Below are 16,101 nucleotides of genomic sequence, written 5' to 3'. Positions count from 1 at the left end.
AAAATATATTATTAGTATATCTGAAGTACAGAGCTCCTGTTGAGGTTCGGCTTGCTCCCTTGTTTATTACGTACATCACCTCAGTGCAGGGTATTTACATTTATTCAAGTGTTGTGAAAATCATGGTTTTTAAATAAACAGAAAGGTGATTTGAATTGAAACAAAGCAAGACATCATCAGAAGAAGTGAAAGTTGACAAAAACTTCCTTGTCAAACGGGGAGAGGTTAAGGAGTTTACCAACACTCGTTATCCAAACAGAGCTGAGGCCAACAGGATCAATGATCTCTACAATGACACCCTTGCTCGTCATTTCCGACAGGTGTTGAAGAAGAGAGAGAAACAGACCACCTTGGACATGTTTTTCATGAAGCCAGCTGCCAAAAATCAAAGGATGGAACAAGATTAGATGACCCTGCAAGCTCCAGTAGTCTCTCCTGAATCTGACTCTGATTAAAAAACAAATAAAAAGAGACCCGCTGCAATGTGTAAAAAGTCTGTATCTGTATGAATGTGTAAAGTGTTCCTCCACCTCCTCCTCACAACATCTGATTATCCGGTATAATTGGTGACTGCTCCATTTTCATTTCTTTTTTTAATAGTACAGTACGGTTATTTTATGCCGCGGAACGAATTATATGTTTTAACATGTATTTCTATGGGAAAATGCGTTTCGTATAACGGACTTTTCACTTAATGGACGTGCACCTGGAACGGATTAAGTACGTTATACGAGGCACCACTGTATATTCGTCTATAAAATTTAATCCATGAATTTTTTGGTAGTAAAATCGACTTGCCATTGATCTTTCGCTGATAATTGGTGCTTTTTAACATAATCTATAGCCCAAGGTTTCTCTTGAAAAATTAATTTTGTGATCTGAAATAATTCCATTAAAAAATTATTCGTATGAAAAATTAATTTTGTGATCTGAAATAATTCCATTAAAAAATTATTCGTATGAAAAATTAATTTTGTGATCGGTGCTACCCAAACCACTACTACTACTATTTACACCATAGACTTCTATGCATACATTTTTCCCGCGAGTTTTAATAGAATTTGTTGCCAATAAACATCAGTGGTATAATAATAAACACAATGGCGTAGCGAACATAACTGCACCCGGGCCGCGACACTATATTGGCACCCCCTCCCCTCCAGAAACAAATTTTGTTATTCTTGGAAACCATTAGGCTCCCCTCTGCCATTGGCGCCCGGGGCAAGCTGCCCCACCCTCTGCTGAGAGGTTTTCTTCGTTTTTGGGCAATAGGAAATTTGGAAGTTCCTCAAGGACAGGCAGTCTCAAAGGATTAACTTATGGTGTATAGCAGCCTTAAAGAAATATTGTTATAGAATTCAATGGTTGTCTTGTCTAGTCCCTATTGAGTCCAGTGGATTCCCCTTAATAAGCGTTTGTTCCACCAAGCACGCTTGTTATAAATTTATCCCCTGGTTGAGCACTTATATTTTATCGTGTTGATTCATTCACGCGATATTTTGTACCCCCACAATGCAACCGTTCGTTTTTATATACACAGTAAGACCTCGTTTAGCGCTTAAGATGCGTTCCGAGACGACAAAGCGCTAAATGAAACAGCGTTAAACGAGGTCATTTTAACACATAGTAAATAGGAAAATGGGAATACGCGACCAAAAATAAACAAATTTTGCTTTAATTTTTGTAATGAAGGCTCTGTCTGGATCATTCGCTACAATTTAATTAATGACTTCTCCTAAATCCCTGACATTGAACTCTTTGTAAATCATTCATTAATTTGTTAATCTTTACATCTTCAGCTGTTATGATCGCATCGTCAACGAAAATAGACAAGTAGGCGTTACCTACAAACAAACAGAAGTCGTACAGTACTTCGACCTACAAATGCCTAACTTTTTCATGACTTCGTTGAACTTATTATTCCAACATTTTGGTGAATTTCACAGTGGTGTGCCGTATTGGAAGCGGCGGAAGTACCGCTTTCCTTGTATTTTCTAAAATATAAATACATATTGTAAGATTATTTTCATATTTTAACGTACTTTGAATTAATTAAAATTGATATTTTATTATAACCGCATTACGTATCTTATTACAAATTTCTATACTACACGAGAAGAAAAAAACGATAAGATTGTTATTGTATATTCGAATATAAATTCGTATAGGTATGCATATTCCCAATGAAAGCGCTGTATTGTCGAATACGGGATATCTTCCACGGCGAAAATATTTGTATGGTGTAAAGCAGCCAGATTATAGGCATTTGCTCATGTGGGAAAGTTGCTAAACGAATGGTTTGTAGGATTGCAATCTCGTTTTTTCTGCTGCTCACTATATAACCGTATGAAGATTATGTATGGCAACCGTACCCATAATTTAGTCCGAGTTGGCTATGAGTATGGAAAAAGGGCTTCTTAGCGCACATGGGAAGGAAATAAGCACATTGAAATATTTTATTCGAAAACAATGCTGTAGATACGCGGATGGCCGAATGGTTAAGGTGACAATCTAACAGGGATCAGGAATTAAATCCAGACAAGTCGAAAAATAGCAGGAATTCTTTAGGAATATGCCGGGCTACATGTCTCACTACTCGGTCATTCGAAAAATTACTCTTTTACTGCACAGAGGTAAAAAGTAATATACTAATTTATATGCTTTTAGATTATTTAAAAATTTACCATTTACCATATTTTTCGCATAAATATTGCAAATTTATGCTAAAAATATGAAAACATTTTAACACATTTAAGTAAAATTTATTGATAAATATATACTATTTGACATAAAAGTGTTATTATTTTCAAATTATAAATTACATAAGCATTCTGGATCGAAGCCAATTTGGTAAGTATATACGTTTAAACAAAATTTGAATTATCCAATATTAAGCAAGAAAAATTATCACGTGACTAAATAGCACGTATCGATTGGTGTTGTCGGCCGGTACGATGCTTTTTAATAAAATGTTTAGCAAAACAAAAACATGGAAACAACAAACTAATTTATCAAAAATTCGGAATATTTCACTAATTTCAACCTTAAAAAATAATTAATTAGAATATAATTAAGGTTTTGTCTCCATTATTTGGGCGTGGCTTAATGACGTAAGCTTTGAAATTGATGAGTCCATCTTGGCACATTGTAAAAATTGTAAACAAAGTTTAAAGGGACATAAATTTTAATTTGAATACTTCATTTTAGAAATAAATATTTACATTTAAGTGTAAAATATACATTTAATTCAGAAATATGCAAAGGATGACATAATATTGGTGAAGAATAAAAACATATTTTTATTATTTTAAAGGATATTACTCTTTAGTTCCTTGGTTTTTTAGGTATTTTTTGATTTTAAGTTATTAATTAATTTTAAAAAATGGTGAAAGATTTGATGCCAAAATTACAAGAGGTGAATTATTATTATTATTATTTTTTGTTTATTTTATTTTTAATTGAGTTTTTATATTTATTTTACTATAGATTAATTTACATTAATTTTTTGATAACACATTTAATTTTAATTATTTAAAGATAATTTTATTGTTTTTTGCAATTCATAAACATGCTTTATGTAAATTTGCTTTGTTCACTATAATAAAAACAGAAATTGTTAATAATGTTTACAAATCTTTTAAAATGAAAATAGTAAATAAATATAAGTTAACTGTAGAAAACACTTTGTTCAAATAAATTATAAGTTGTTATGTTAAAAGAATGAATGAATTTATTTACTTATGTTTATGTAGAAATAGTTTAAGTGTAAGGTTTTATCTCTGATATCCTGCTAAGGAAGGTTATAGTAATCTCTAAGCAAACCAAATAAATGATTGGTCTATGAATAACTCTTAGCAAGATATTCTTCTCCAAAGATTTTATGTATTTCTTGAACTTAATTAGTAGAGATGTAATCTATTACGAGTATATATATCCAAGTACTCTTTATGAAGAATATTACTTTTTGTATATTATATATATATTTAGTAAATTAATAATTTTCTAGAATATACAGAGTGTATAAAGTCTCCAAACAATTTCAGTTTTCAGATAATTATATAAATGCACTAAATTCAAATAGTAAGTAAAAAAAATAGTGGTCACAAAGTATCTATGCTTATTAGTCAGAAGTTATCTGTACTCTTTCTATTCTCTATATGAACTTTAATTTTTCTTATATTTTTCTACCACCATCATCATCAATACTAATGGTTGGAAGTCATTAAAACAGTTTTCTGATAACTGCCTTTTAGGTCTTCAATTGTTGTAAGGCAGACTCGATAAATTTACTTTTTCACAAGATCTCAAAGCAAATTGATATGTTGTTAAGTGAATGATTAATGATGTGGGCGACCAGACCACACAGATTATATCCAATCTAGTATCCACTGAATTTGTTGAGATATTCTCCAACTTAGAGAACCATGTTATAATCTCATGCATAAAAGTTTGTGACCACTATAGCAATGGTGTCATTCGGTCAGTTTGGTTGAACCAGTTGAAAAATGTGCAAAATATTTTATATAATTCATTTACAATTAGATATTGTTTTTGTCTCCATGTGTCAGTTCACATAGATAATAATTCACAATTATTATCAAATATTCTGCAAATCTTATAGTAGAAGCATAGTAACCACTATGGTTCTATTGTAATGAGAAATTATTATGTGAATTAATCAAAATAAATAACTTTAACATTAATTCCCATACTTTTTAATAATAACTGTCTTATGGTTGATACCCTATGACAGTTTTTGTTAAAAAGTATTATATATTTAGTGTGTCATTGTTAGAACTAGGACTAGGCACTAAAATTTATATAAATAGTTAACTTATGTGATTTTTATAATTCTTGATATAAATTTGTGTCTAAATGTCCTGAATTATTTATTATTAGCCACTACTAATAACAATATATATTAAATGCTCATGCTGAAAAGAATATATTATTTTAAAACCAAGTATAAAAGCACTGGAAATAATAAAAACAAAATAATGGAAAATATGAAAAAGATGTAAGTTAAACATTCAGATGCTTATAGAAGCATTTCATTCATTGAGAACAATAAGTTTGATTACCAGGAGCTATGATAATACGAACTATTATGGACAACATAAATAGCAGATTGTAAAACAATGAAGGAATCCTTGTCATCTTCAGTTTAGTATCATTTTTTAATTTATTGAACCTGTTAGTGTAGGCAGAAATACTTTACTGTCTATTGGTTAGGAGGAGGAAGAAAAGTAGATCATCTACCAAAATTATTGAAATCTTCCATCTCCAAAAATGAGCATATCAAGAGAGGAGCTTATGGTGCCGCACTCCTTGATCAGTTTTGTTACTTTAAAATAAAAATAAACATAAATATAATAATGCATATTGCATGGCATCAATTACGTAAGATTAAGAATATCAAGTACTTCTTTGAAAAAAGACTTAGGGCATGTTCTTTGATCCTCTAAATCTGCCTTGAACAGCACTTATATTCTCAGAATCCTGGATACACCATGTCTAAAAATGATATGAGAATTAATAGAAAGCAAAGAGATTCTCAACCAACATATTCCAGATACAATTAAGAAAGCAAGGAAAATTTTGAAAATTATTTTAGTTAGTTTTGTAGATGTTCAGAATGTGCTTATAGTTACTATAACAAAGAAAACACTGGGAAATGCCTTGCTAATTGAAAATATTTACTATTTTATAACCATGAATCTTTTTGGGAAACTTTAATAGATTCAGATGTGATATATTGATAAAGCTGTGATCAAAATTTGTTTCTTTTGGAAAACAAACCATTGGTACAATGGTTTGTTTTCCAAAAGATCTGCTGCAATGTGATCTAGTACTAATAAAATTTTAGATTGTTTCTGTCAATTATACTTTTTATTTAAATACAAAACATATCTGATTATTTTGCATTACTTTCAAAACAATTTTAATTACATTATTTATATAGTTAACAGATAATGTTTTTATGAAAATTTCAAACAAATAGATCAATAATATTAACACTTTTATGTTCGTTCAAATAGAAATTAGTTTTTTATATCATTAATAATGCAGACATATCTATATCAAAAAACTTTCTCACTCATGAAACTCAAACAAAATTCTTCTTAGATTTTGCTTCACTTGCTATAGTATTCAATGTCACATTGCTTCTGATTTACATATTTTTGTCACAGAAAAGAAATTTGTTCAAATAATTAATATCAAGAGATAAAAGCAGGTGTAATAAACAATTACCATAATATGAAATTCTATCTAAATTGCTTCAGATGATTTTGTAATAATTTTTAAAGGTAATGACTAGATTCATCACATCAAAATACAGTATTATCTAATTAAAAAACAAGATAACTATCGTCTATCAGTGTTAAATGGTTTTTATTAATGCTAGCTAATGTCCTTTTGCTGAAAAAGGAATTTTCTTAGCAACAAATTTTCAAAATATACAATGACCTATTATTAATAACAGAACATAATTAGTTTCATTTTACCAACTTAGTCTGTCTTCAGAAACAAGGTATACCCTTGGGTTAACCACTTTCAGCAATTTTAGTAGAGTTAATTATGAGAAATATTGAATTTAGTATTTTCTCAGCCCTTTTCATAACCCATTTTCTGCTGCTATACATCAAGTACTTAGGTGATATTCTTTTAGCATGGGATGAAACAACTGACAAATTATCACATGATTAATGACATATGAATTAATGACATATGGCCACCTTTCTTGTGGTGCATCTTTAAGCGACTCATCGCCATAAGAAAATTTTCTAAACCATCTTTGGGTGGTGCGAGTGCTGACAGAACCTTGTCCGAAAACCTGGCATATTTTTTGAGCCATTTGCACAGTATTTGTTCCAAGTTTAAACTAATACAACATACAAACACAATTATAGAGTTTAGAGTACTCATTTTCAAGTCAATTTTTATAATATTAAGAGATAACCTTTCCGCATCTCTTTATACAAGATGAGTCAGCATTAAATCTTGATTAACCTATTGCTGGAATTTTAGTGCCATCTATTGTGTATTGCATGTAACATTCTTTAAACTTTGTAGTTTCACAAAAAACGACAGAACTTTTTCGGTTGCCTAATAGTTTGTTATGTAAAAGTCTATGGTCCACATTACTTATGTAACTTGGGATATTACTATACTATTTTTTTCCTTTACTAAGAGAAATATGTTTATTAAAGCTATCAATAATTTATTTCCAATTTTCCATTCAATTATTAACTAACAATCACAATTAAAATACTGTATTATGCATTAATATTAATATCAGTTAAATGAAAGTGTTTTCTTTTTACAAAATATTGTCATCTGAGGTTTTTTGTTGATCTTGATCAGAAATATCAGCAACATTTTCATATTTTTTATTTTTATCATAAAAAATTTTTAATGGATGATGAAATAAAAATATATTATTAAATTAATCAAAAATTTGATCTAGCAGGCAGCATTTGTTCAGTCAAGAACCATGTGACTTTTTCCAGAATTTGTGTTTGAATATTGAATTATTCGAATTGTAACAGTTCAATACCAAGATACCACCATAATTTGTTCATCATTTTTACAAATGATTGCTTATCTGCAGTTAAAAAAGCTTAATAACACCTAAAAATGTTTAAATAAATTTTACTAATGACAACCAGTTGATAGGAAAGCTAGGAAAAGGAAGGAAAAAAAAAATTACACCACCAGTTTAATTAAAGTAAACCTAAAGGCACAAAAAACATTAAAAATTTCAACATTCTAAAATATTGAAATTTTTGTCCAAATTCATGGGCAAATTTGGACAACATGCATGATCACTTAAATAAAAGAAAATATTGAATAATGGAGTTTGTACTTAAGAGTTGTGAAATTTTGTACGGACGATTTCCTAAATTCTCAAAACATGTTAGAGCAAAACCGGAAACCATGTTGTACAGGGGATACCTGTATACATACAGTTTATATTGTAATGCTGCACTACTTTAGTATTGTTGTTTATGTATGCTTAGATATTGATGTAATTTGTGTATATAAATTACCACATGTCGGGACCTACTTTTTGAATCATTGTCTGTGGAAGACTATGTTGTACCACTTTGATTGCTACGCCAACTGGTGTAGACTAACTGGTCAAGAACAGTGTCACGTGAAGAAGGAGTATAAATGGGACCTTCTCATGTGTAGAAGGACTTTTTTCTTGGTTTGGCTTCACAGTCTGATGATCGGAGATTTGGAGGTAGATCGAACAAGGGAAGGTTGTGGCAGCACGTGTTTATCATCATGTAAATCATTGTATGTAGATTTAATTCGGATTAGTTAGTAATGTAGTAATAAGTTTAGGATTTACTATTTGTTATTAAAACCATCATTTTATTTTAAGTAGAATTGTAAAGTCCTTAATTCGATTAACATACACCCAGACTCAATATATTTTGATATATTAGAGATCAAAACAATATATTCTCTAATTGACTAAAAAATTAGAATAAACTAATCCTTTATCAACTGAGATTTTTAAATAGCTTTTACTCTTTAAGTATTAAAATTTTTACATATTAGTTAATAATTAGAAACTAATAACAGAGTTAGATTTACTAACCAAAATTATTGTGCAAAAACAACAAAAACTGTTTTATTGAATTAAAAAGCAAAACAAATATTAGTTCCTAAAATCTTTTGACCTTCCTCTTAGTCCATCATTGGAGGATAAACTCATGAAACAAATGTGATAGACTGAAGAAGTCTGAAAGCTCTTGGAAACTAATACTTGTTACTATGTTTCACTCCAACAAAGTAACTTTTGATATGTTGGAGCATTAATGAATGTTCAAAATATTTATTTTGTAGTAAATATTTTTATATTCTATAAATGATTTAAGAAGACTCCCAAAATTATATATACATATATTTTTATATTCACCTAAATAGTTTTTAATTCTGAACAATTCCAAAAGAACATTTGTTTATATGAATTTGGAATGAGAATATTTTTTTAAAGTTGCAGAATGATTTTTTTTACTTAATGAAAAACAATGCTAAGTTCTTTAAAAAATATAATAAACAATAATCTGCTTAATTGGAGTTCACTTTAATAATAAAGTGTTTCTCAAGTACTTTTGGGCAGCCAAATCCATCATGAGGAGTGTCTCCTGATGGTGGACTTGGTTGCCTAAATGAGAAAACTTGTGTACCTATAAGGAATGAGATTTTCTTTCTTGTACAGGGTATGGACAGACTACTATTATCTAGTTTTTAATAAATAAAACCTCTAGGTTTTATTTATTGAAAAATTAGGACCATGAAACAAATCCATGCTAGAACTCCCAAGAATTTGGTTATTACTTTTCAAAAATTTACACTTTTAACATGTCATCATGATAACAAAAAACTTGTTATTAAAATGACTAAAGTATATTGTTATTTGACTTATTTACATTGTGTTTAGTGTTTCATTTTTAAAAATACAGTGGTGCCTTGTATAACATACCTAATCCGTTCCAGGTGCATATCCGTTAAGTGAAAAGTCTGTTATATGAAACACATTTTCCCATAGAAATACATGTTAAAACATATAATTCATTCCACAGCATAAAATAACTGTACTGTACCATAAAAAAAAATGAAAATTGAGCAGTCACCAATTATGCCAGGTAGTCAGATGTTATGAGGAGGACATGGAGGAACACTTTCTTCACACATTCATACAGATACCGACTTTTTACACATTGCAGCAGGTCTCTTTTTATTGTTTTTTAATCAGAGTCAGATTCAGGAGAGACTACTGGAGCTTGCAGGGTCATCTAATCTTGTTCCATCCTTTGTTTTTTGGCAGCTTGCTTCTTGAAAAATATGTCCAAGGTGGTCTGTTTCTCTCTTTTCTTCAATACCTGTCGTAGAGATCATTGATCCTATTGGCCTCAGCTCTGTTTGGATAATGAGTGTTGGTAAACTCCTTAACCTCTCCCCATTTGACAAGGAAGTTTTTGTCAACTTTCACTCCTTCTGATGATGTCTTGCTTTGTTTCAATTGAAATCACCTTTCTGTTTTTTTAGAAGCCATGATTTGCACAACACTTGAATAAATGTAAATACCCTGCACTGAGGTGATGTACTTAATAAACAAGGGAGCAAGCTGAATCTCAATGGGAGCTCTGTACTTCAGATATACTAATAATATATTCTAATAATACTAATATATTATAAAAATAGCAGATTGTCATTGGCAATGGCAAAAGAGTGGAAAAATCATTCACACCTGTTCGCAGAAAGACCGTTTTTCGCCTCACGTAACTGCCGAACAGAAAGTCCGTTGTTTGCAGCCAGTCTGTTGCTCGAGTCACGTAATGGCCAATCAGAAAGTTCGTTGTTTGCAGCATTCGTTATTCGAGGCGTACATTATACGAGGCACCACTGTAAATGTTTTAAGTAATGGTGAATCGTAAATAGTAAAAAGTAATAGTTTACAGTTAATATTAAGTAAGAGGAATTGTTATGAAGAATATCCATATCATTCCATGTTAATTTATATGTAAATATGTTAATCCATGTTAATCTTCCATATTATAAAAGTAGAATGATATTTTTATTATTATTAATGTGGAATTATTATGCTTATAATTGTTGCACACACGTGTGCATGTATATATATATATAGCAGTATATAAATAATGTAAAAAAAATTATATATAGAATATAATTTTTTCTTCACAAATATTTACAGCTGTATTTTCTTTAAACTCAGAAAAATCAAATATGACGTACTTAACAAAAACAGTAGAATATTTTCGTAAAATCATTTATTTATAGTTTAAAAAAATGGTAATAATACATCTAAGTAAAAAAAAATATCATTTGAAATCATTTGCCAATCGTATCAGATGATACGAATTGATGTCAATTGGCAGGAAGTAATATAAAATAACGAGACTCCTGCAATCATCCATTTTATATAAGTTATAAAAGAAATTATTGGAAGTATTAAATGACAGAAATGACACAAATTGTCAAATTATCTAAAATATTTTGTAAATTTAACTACTCTGCTTTTTTCGATGAATTTTGGTAACGATAAGCTAAATTTGTAGAAACATTATTAAACATTTAAATTTCAGTAAGACTGCTATTTTAATTAATTGGCACTTTCAATTTGATTTTGAGCTTTTAAGTTTTTGAATTCAGCAAGAATAATTGATTTAGTATATTTAAGTTAAAAAAGTAACAATTTGACAACACTTTAATACTGTAGAATCTTCTTGGTAATCACAGATATTGCTGTCAGTCATTTAATGTTTTATCAAAATTAGCTTTTCCCTAAACAAATAAAACTTTATAGAGTTTTATAAAGCTTTTCTTATTGTAATTATAATTTTGGTTTTCTTATTATCTTCAGGTAAACAGCATGAAAAGACATTTTAAATATGTCTATCAGCCTCAACATGTGGCTGATAAGGTGCAATTGTTATAAATCTTAACCAGCATTTTAACTTATTAATGAGAAACATTAATTCATGTACAAAGGTCTTTTTTTATTTCAAGCCAGATCAGTTCATCATTAGGTACCTTCTTAAATTCATTAAATTGAACAACCAAATCAACGGAATTTCCAGTATAACATTCTACAGTCCAAAGCAAATTTCCAGTTGAAAATTTTGAAATTAAAAACAAATTTCACATTAGAACATTATGGATTTATGCTTTCAAACTTTGAAACAGTTTACATAACTAATTTTTCAAACATTTAAATCTTACAAACTTTTAAGTTTCGAACTCCATTATAACTTATGATGATCATTAATTGGTCTTTGAATTAACTTAATGACTACAGTTTTGAAAAACTTTACAATAAGCTTTAATTGCACAATACAATGCATAAATTTATATAATAATATGGTAATGTTAACACATCTTAATGGTTAAAAGAGTTTTTCATACACTCTGCATTCATTCAAAATTTATTTGCATTTCTTTATCTGGCCTGTTGGAGTCTATTAGCATCCTGCTCCTTGGGTCAAGTCCCAGTTCCTCCCACCTTTTGTTAATGACGAGATCTTCCTCTTTGGCTATTGTGAGTTCTTTGACTATTCTTGTTGGAGCATTCCTTTTCTTTGGAATGATAATCCTGGCCTCACCCCAATGTAATTAGGTCTTATTACTTATATAAATGTATTCTGTTAACGCTATATTAATGTAGTAAATAAGACTGCAATTTAAATATTATATTAAAATTGCAGTCTTGTTTACTTAGCTTGCTTAATGTTGTTAATCTTAATGTTATTAGTTTTTATCAGTACCGGCAAATCCCAAAGTGACGACAGTAAGCAGATTTCACTGTATATTTAAAATGTTTATGCATATTTAAATTATGAAATCATAACATTAACCAGTTGTTATTGTTTCATATCATTTTGTCACTTGAAGTCATTACTTGAGAATAAGTGGTATCGTTACACATCATTTGATTATTTCAGACTGTCTACTTCTGAAATAATATTATTTCAAAATATTTATATTAGAAAAAAATAGTTTTAATTAGAATAAGTTTTACTGTGCTAATATAATTTTGAACTAATACTTTTTACAATTTCAGTATCTTAAACGACAAGATCAAACTTCACACAATGTGGATGGATTACAAGAATCTTTAATAACAAATTTTTTAACTAAAGTAAGATTTTTTTCTTTAAATAAATTNTTTGATAAAATTAAAATTTATTAAATTAAAAATATATTTATATAATGAAAAAATAATGATAATTTAATTAATAATTTTATTTATTTGAAATTTTAGGCTGAACAAATACATTCAGCAATTGAAGAATTTGAAAGTAAAGTAAAAAGCATTCAGTTAGAATATCGTTCTGTATTATTTAATCCATTTGCGGATGAAGGTATTTTTTTTTTTTTCATTTTAATCCATTGATACTAAATATATTAAACTGCTTTTTTAATGATAAACTCTCTTAAGTTGTAAAATATTTAGTTTTATAAAAACTAAATATTTTACAGTTTAAATATATTAGTCTTTAGTATTTATTTAGTTATTAGTATTTATAGAACTTGGAAATCTATTATTTCCAAGTTTTTCACAGATTCTGAAAACTTACTTTATTGAATTCTCAAACATACAAGGGTAGGCTGAAAAGTAATGCACACATGCTTGTAGAGCACGGACAAAATGATTTTCAGAAGCGCGCCAAGTGGCATATGGAATTAACATATCCCCTCTATGCACATGTGCAGTTTGAGGTTGTTGTGTTCATTCAGTATATTTGAAAAGTAGAAATATGGAGACGTGTTCTAGTGCTATGTCAACGCGAGTTAAACAGCGTCAGGGCCAGATTAACCCACTTTGGGGCCCTAGACATTTTTTTCTTCTGGGTCCCCTCCCGGCTCTTTCAATTAATAAATCTTGTTACTATTATTTTTATTAAATTGCATATGGACACTGCAGCTGCTTTATAAAAAAATAAAAGCAAAATTATTTAACAATATTTCACAGGATTTAAGAATACATATAGTTAATATTATTCTTATCGCTATAAAGAATATTCTAAATTATTGGGAGTTTTACTTTCAATAAGAAGAAACATAAGAATACGAGGGTTGTTCAAAAAGTTCCCGAACTTTATTTATTACAAAAAGGAAAAAAATACTTCACATACAATTTATTTGTCGGGTTTCCCTTCAAAGTAATCTCTTCCGCAGCATATACACTTCCACTTTTTGAAACAGTCCTGGAACGCTTTTTCCGGAATGCTCATAAGCTCCTCCGTCATTTTTTTTTCTATCTCTGGAATGATGGCAAATGTTTTTCCTTTGAGCGCGTTTTTTAGTTTGTTGGAGAATGGGAAAAAGTCGCATGGGACCAGGTCAGGTGAGTAGGGTGGGTAGGGAAGCACAGCGGTCTTGTTTTTGGCCAAAAACTCATGTGTTCTGAGGGATAAATGAGCCGGCGCGTTGTCGTGGTGAAAGAACCACTAGTCGCTCCTCCAAAGTTTGGGCCGTTTTCGCCTGATTTTGTCTCTTAGGCGATTCATAACACCAGGTAGTACTCCGTGTTGATTGTCTGGCCTGTAGGTAGGTATTCATGATGCACAACCCCCTTTGCACGGAAAAAAAACAGTCAACATCACCTTAACATTTGAGTGAACTTGTCGAGCTTTTTGGGGCGGGGGGGCTGTTTCACCCACCCGTGGGAATTTTCCGTGAAGGATTTTTCGAGTTTCACACAGAATTTCACAGAACAACACTGTTCTTTCAGAGCTGATTTCCGCGGGTCCGATTTTTCGCCGAACCCCACAAACACCACTTCACATAAACGGCCGTAACTAATCACCAAAACAAGATATCAACAAACGGGTTGAAGGAGGTTACTCGGGAGGTTTCCGCGGACACAACGCCTCCAGGCGAATTAAAAAATAACCACCTGGAGGCACGCTATTCAAAAAGTTCGGGAACTTTTTGAACAACCCACGTACATTTTCTTTAGATTTTAGAATTCACAATAACCATATAAAAAGCAATATATTTTTGTTTATTATATACTGTTGTCCAACAGAAAAGTAAACTATCTTATTTACAAATCTTTTCAAAATAGACAGTTTGACTGGGCCCTTCTAAAAACCGGGCCCTAGACATTTGTCTCATTTGTCTATGCGATGATCCGGCCCTGGTGCTGTTATCGAATTTTTAACTGCTGAAAAAGTGACTCCTACTGAGATTCATCGTTGTTTAAAGGCTGTTTCTGATGACAATGCTGTTGATAGGTCTACTGTAAATTGATGGATAATAAAATTTCATAGTTACGAGCCTGGAAAAGCCATAATTGTTGATGAAACATGCAGCGGACATCTGATCACTGCTACAGACGATTACCGTTACCCCTCGTTGCAATGTTTAATTCTTCTCAGTACATACAGACTGTAAAACACCTCCGATGTTGAGTTTGTCATGTTAGAGGCAGCCTGGCACCAATAACCTTGGAACATGACAATGCTCATCCACACACCTCACGTGCAACTGCAAAACCTGAAGTTTGAACCAATTGCACACCCTCCTTATTCCCCTAATCTTGTGCCTTGCAATTTTTATTTTTTTCCTTTACTCAGGAGAGACCTCAAGGGTAATCATTACACCTTGGACGATGAGGTGAAGGCAGCTGTCAAGTCCTGGATTCAAGAAAAGTCGGAAGAATTTTTCAGTGACAGAATGAAAAAACTTGTTACACGTTGGGAGAAATGTGTTAGCCTTAACGGTGACTATGTTGAAAAATAAATATATGATTTTGAAGCTTAAGAATTGTACTTTAATGTACTTTTTGCCAAATCTTGTTATTTGTTTTTGTTTGTGTTCTACAAGCATGTGTGCATTACTTTTCAGCCTACCCATGTAACAACTTCCATTCATAAGAACATCCCAAATCAAATATATTACCAAAAAACACTCCTCAAAATCAGACAGATAGTCTTATATCATTCTGATATTAACCAAGTCTAATAAATTCAATTACATAACCAAAAATTTCTCATAGAAACTACTCTTATCACTTTTTCAGAAGTATTTTTTGTTAATATGTCACCTTGAAATGGATTTTATCATGATATATAGCATACCTGTTCTTTGTATATCTGCATTAAATTGAATTGCTCTGCTCAATGATAGCTGTTTGAATTTACTCATGAGATATCTCCTAGATATTTGAGATTCTTTACATGTTTCAGTTACTGTATTGTGTTATATATTGTTCTCAGAATCTACATAATTATATTTGCCATTTTATTTTGAATACAGTAGAGCGTCGTTTATCCAAATCAATTGGGGACTGGGGTGGTTCGGATAACTTATTTTTCGGATAACGAATCATGTACGAAATAATATATTAATTTATCCCATGTTGAAATTTCTCTCCGTTGCGTGTCGCTTCACGTTGAATTTTCGTCGATGTTAAGCCTAACGAAGACTATTGTATCGTTAAAAATTATTTTTTTATTTTGTACAAACAAAATAAATATATTGAAAAATATAAAAACAATAAAAAATTATACTTCAGAAGTTAATTTAGTATCAAAAACGTAAAATATTTGAGTAGCC

At 30.4% G+C, this 16,101-nt stretch overlaps 1 protein-coding gene across 4 annotated transcripts in view; it reads left to right on the top strand.

Moving 5' to 3' along the window:
- Positions 1 to 3,006: 3,006 nt before the first annotated feature.
- LOC111630158 (syntaxin-1A-like) overlaps positions 3,007 to 16,101 on the top strand; it is a 44,211-nt gene continuing 31,116 nt past the window's right edge. For 3 of the 4 annotated variants that reach the window (XR_002757467.1, XM_023374234.1, XM_023374213.1), the window contains exons 1-3: positions 3,008 to 3,415; positions 12,599 to 12,676; positions 12,800 to 12,899. Coding sequence is in view for 3 of the 4 variants with exons in the window: in XM_023374234.1 (XP_023230002.1) it covers positions 3,383 to 3,415; positions 12,599 to 12,676; positions 12,800 to 12,899 (211 nt within the window). In the remaining variant the exon portion in view is untranslated. Of the gene's footprint in view, positions 3,416 to 12,598; positions 12,677 to 12,799; positions 12,900 to 16,101 lie in introns of all 4 variants that reach the window. The other variant, XM_023374225.1, reaches the window with a different exon arrangement.

Source organism: Centruroides sculpturatus, unplaced genomic scaffold, assembly GCF_000671375.1.
Source record: "Centruroides sculpturatus isolate CEXI.00-Female unplaced genomic scaffold, Cexi_2.0 scaffold68, whole genome shotgun sequence".
Lineage (NCBI taxonomy): Eukaryota > Metazoa > Arthropoda > Arachnida > Scorpiones > Buthidae > Centruroides > Centruroides sculpturatus.
The sequence above is the reverse complement of the archived record's forward strand: the minus strand, read 5'-3'. Positions and strand labels throughout refer to the sequence as shown.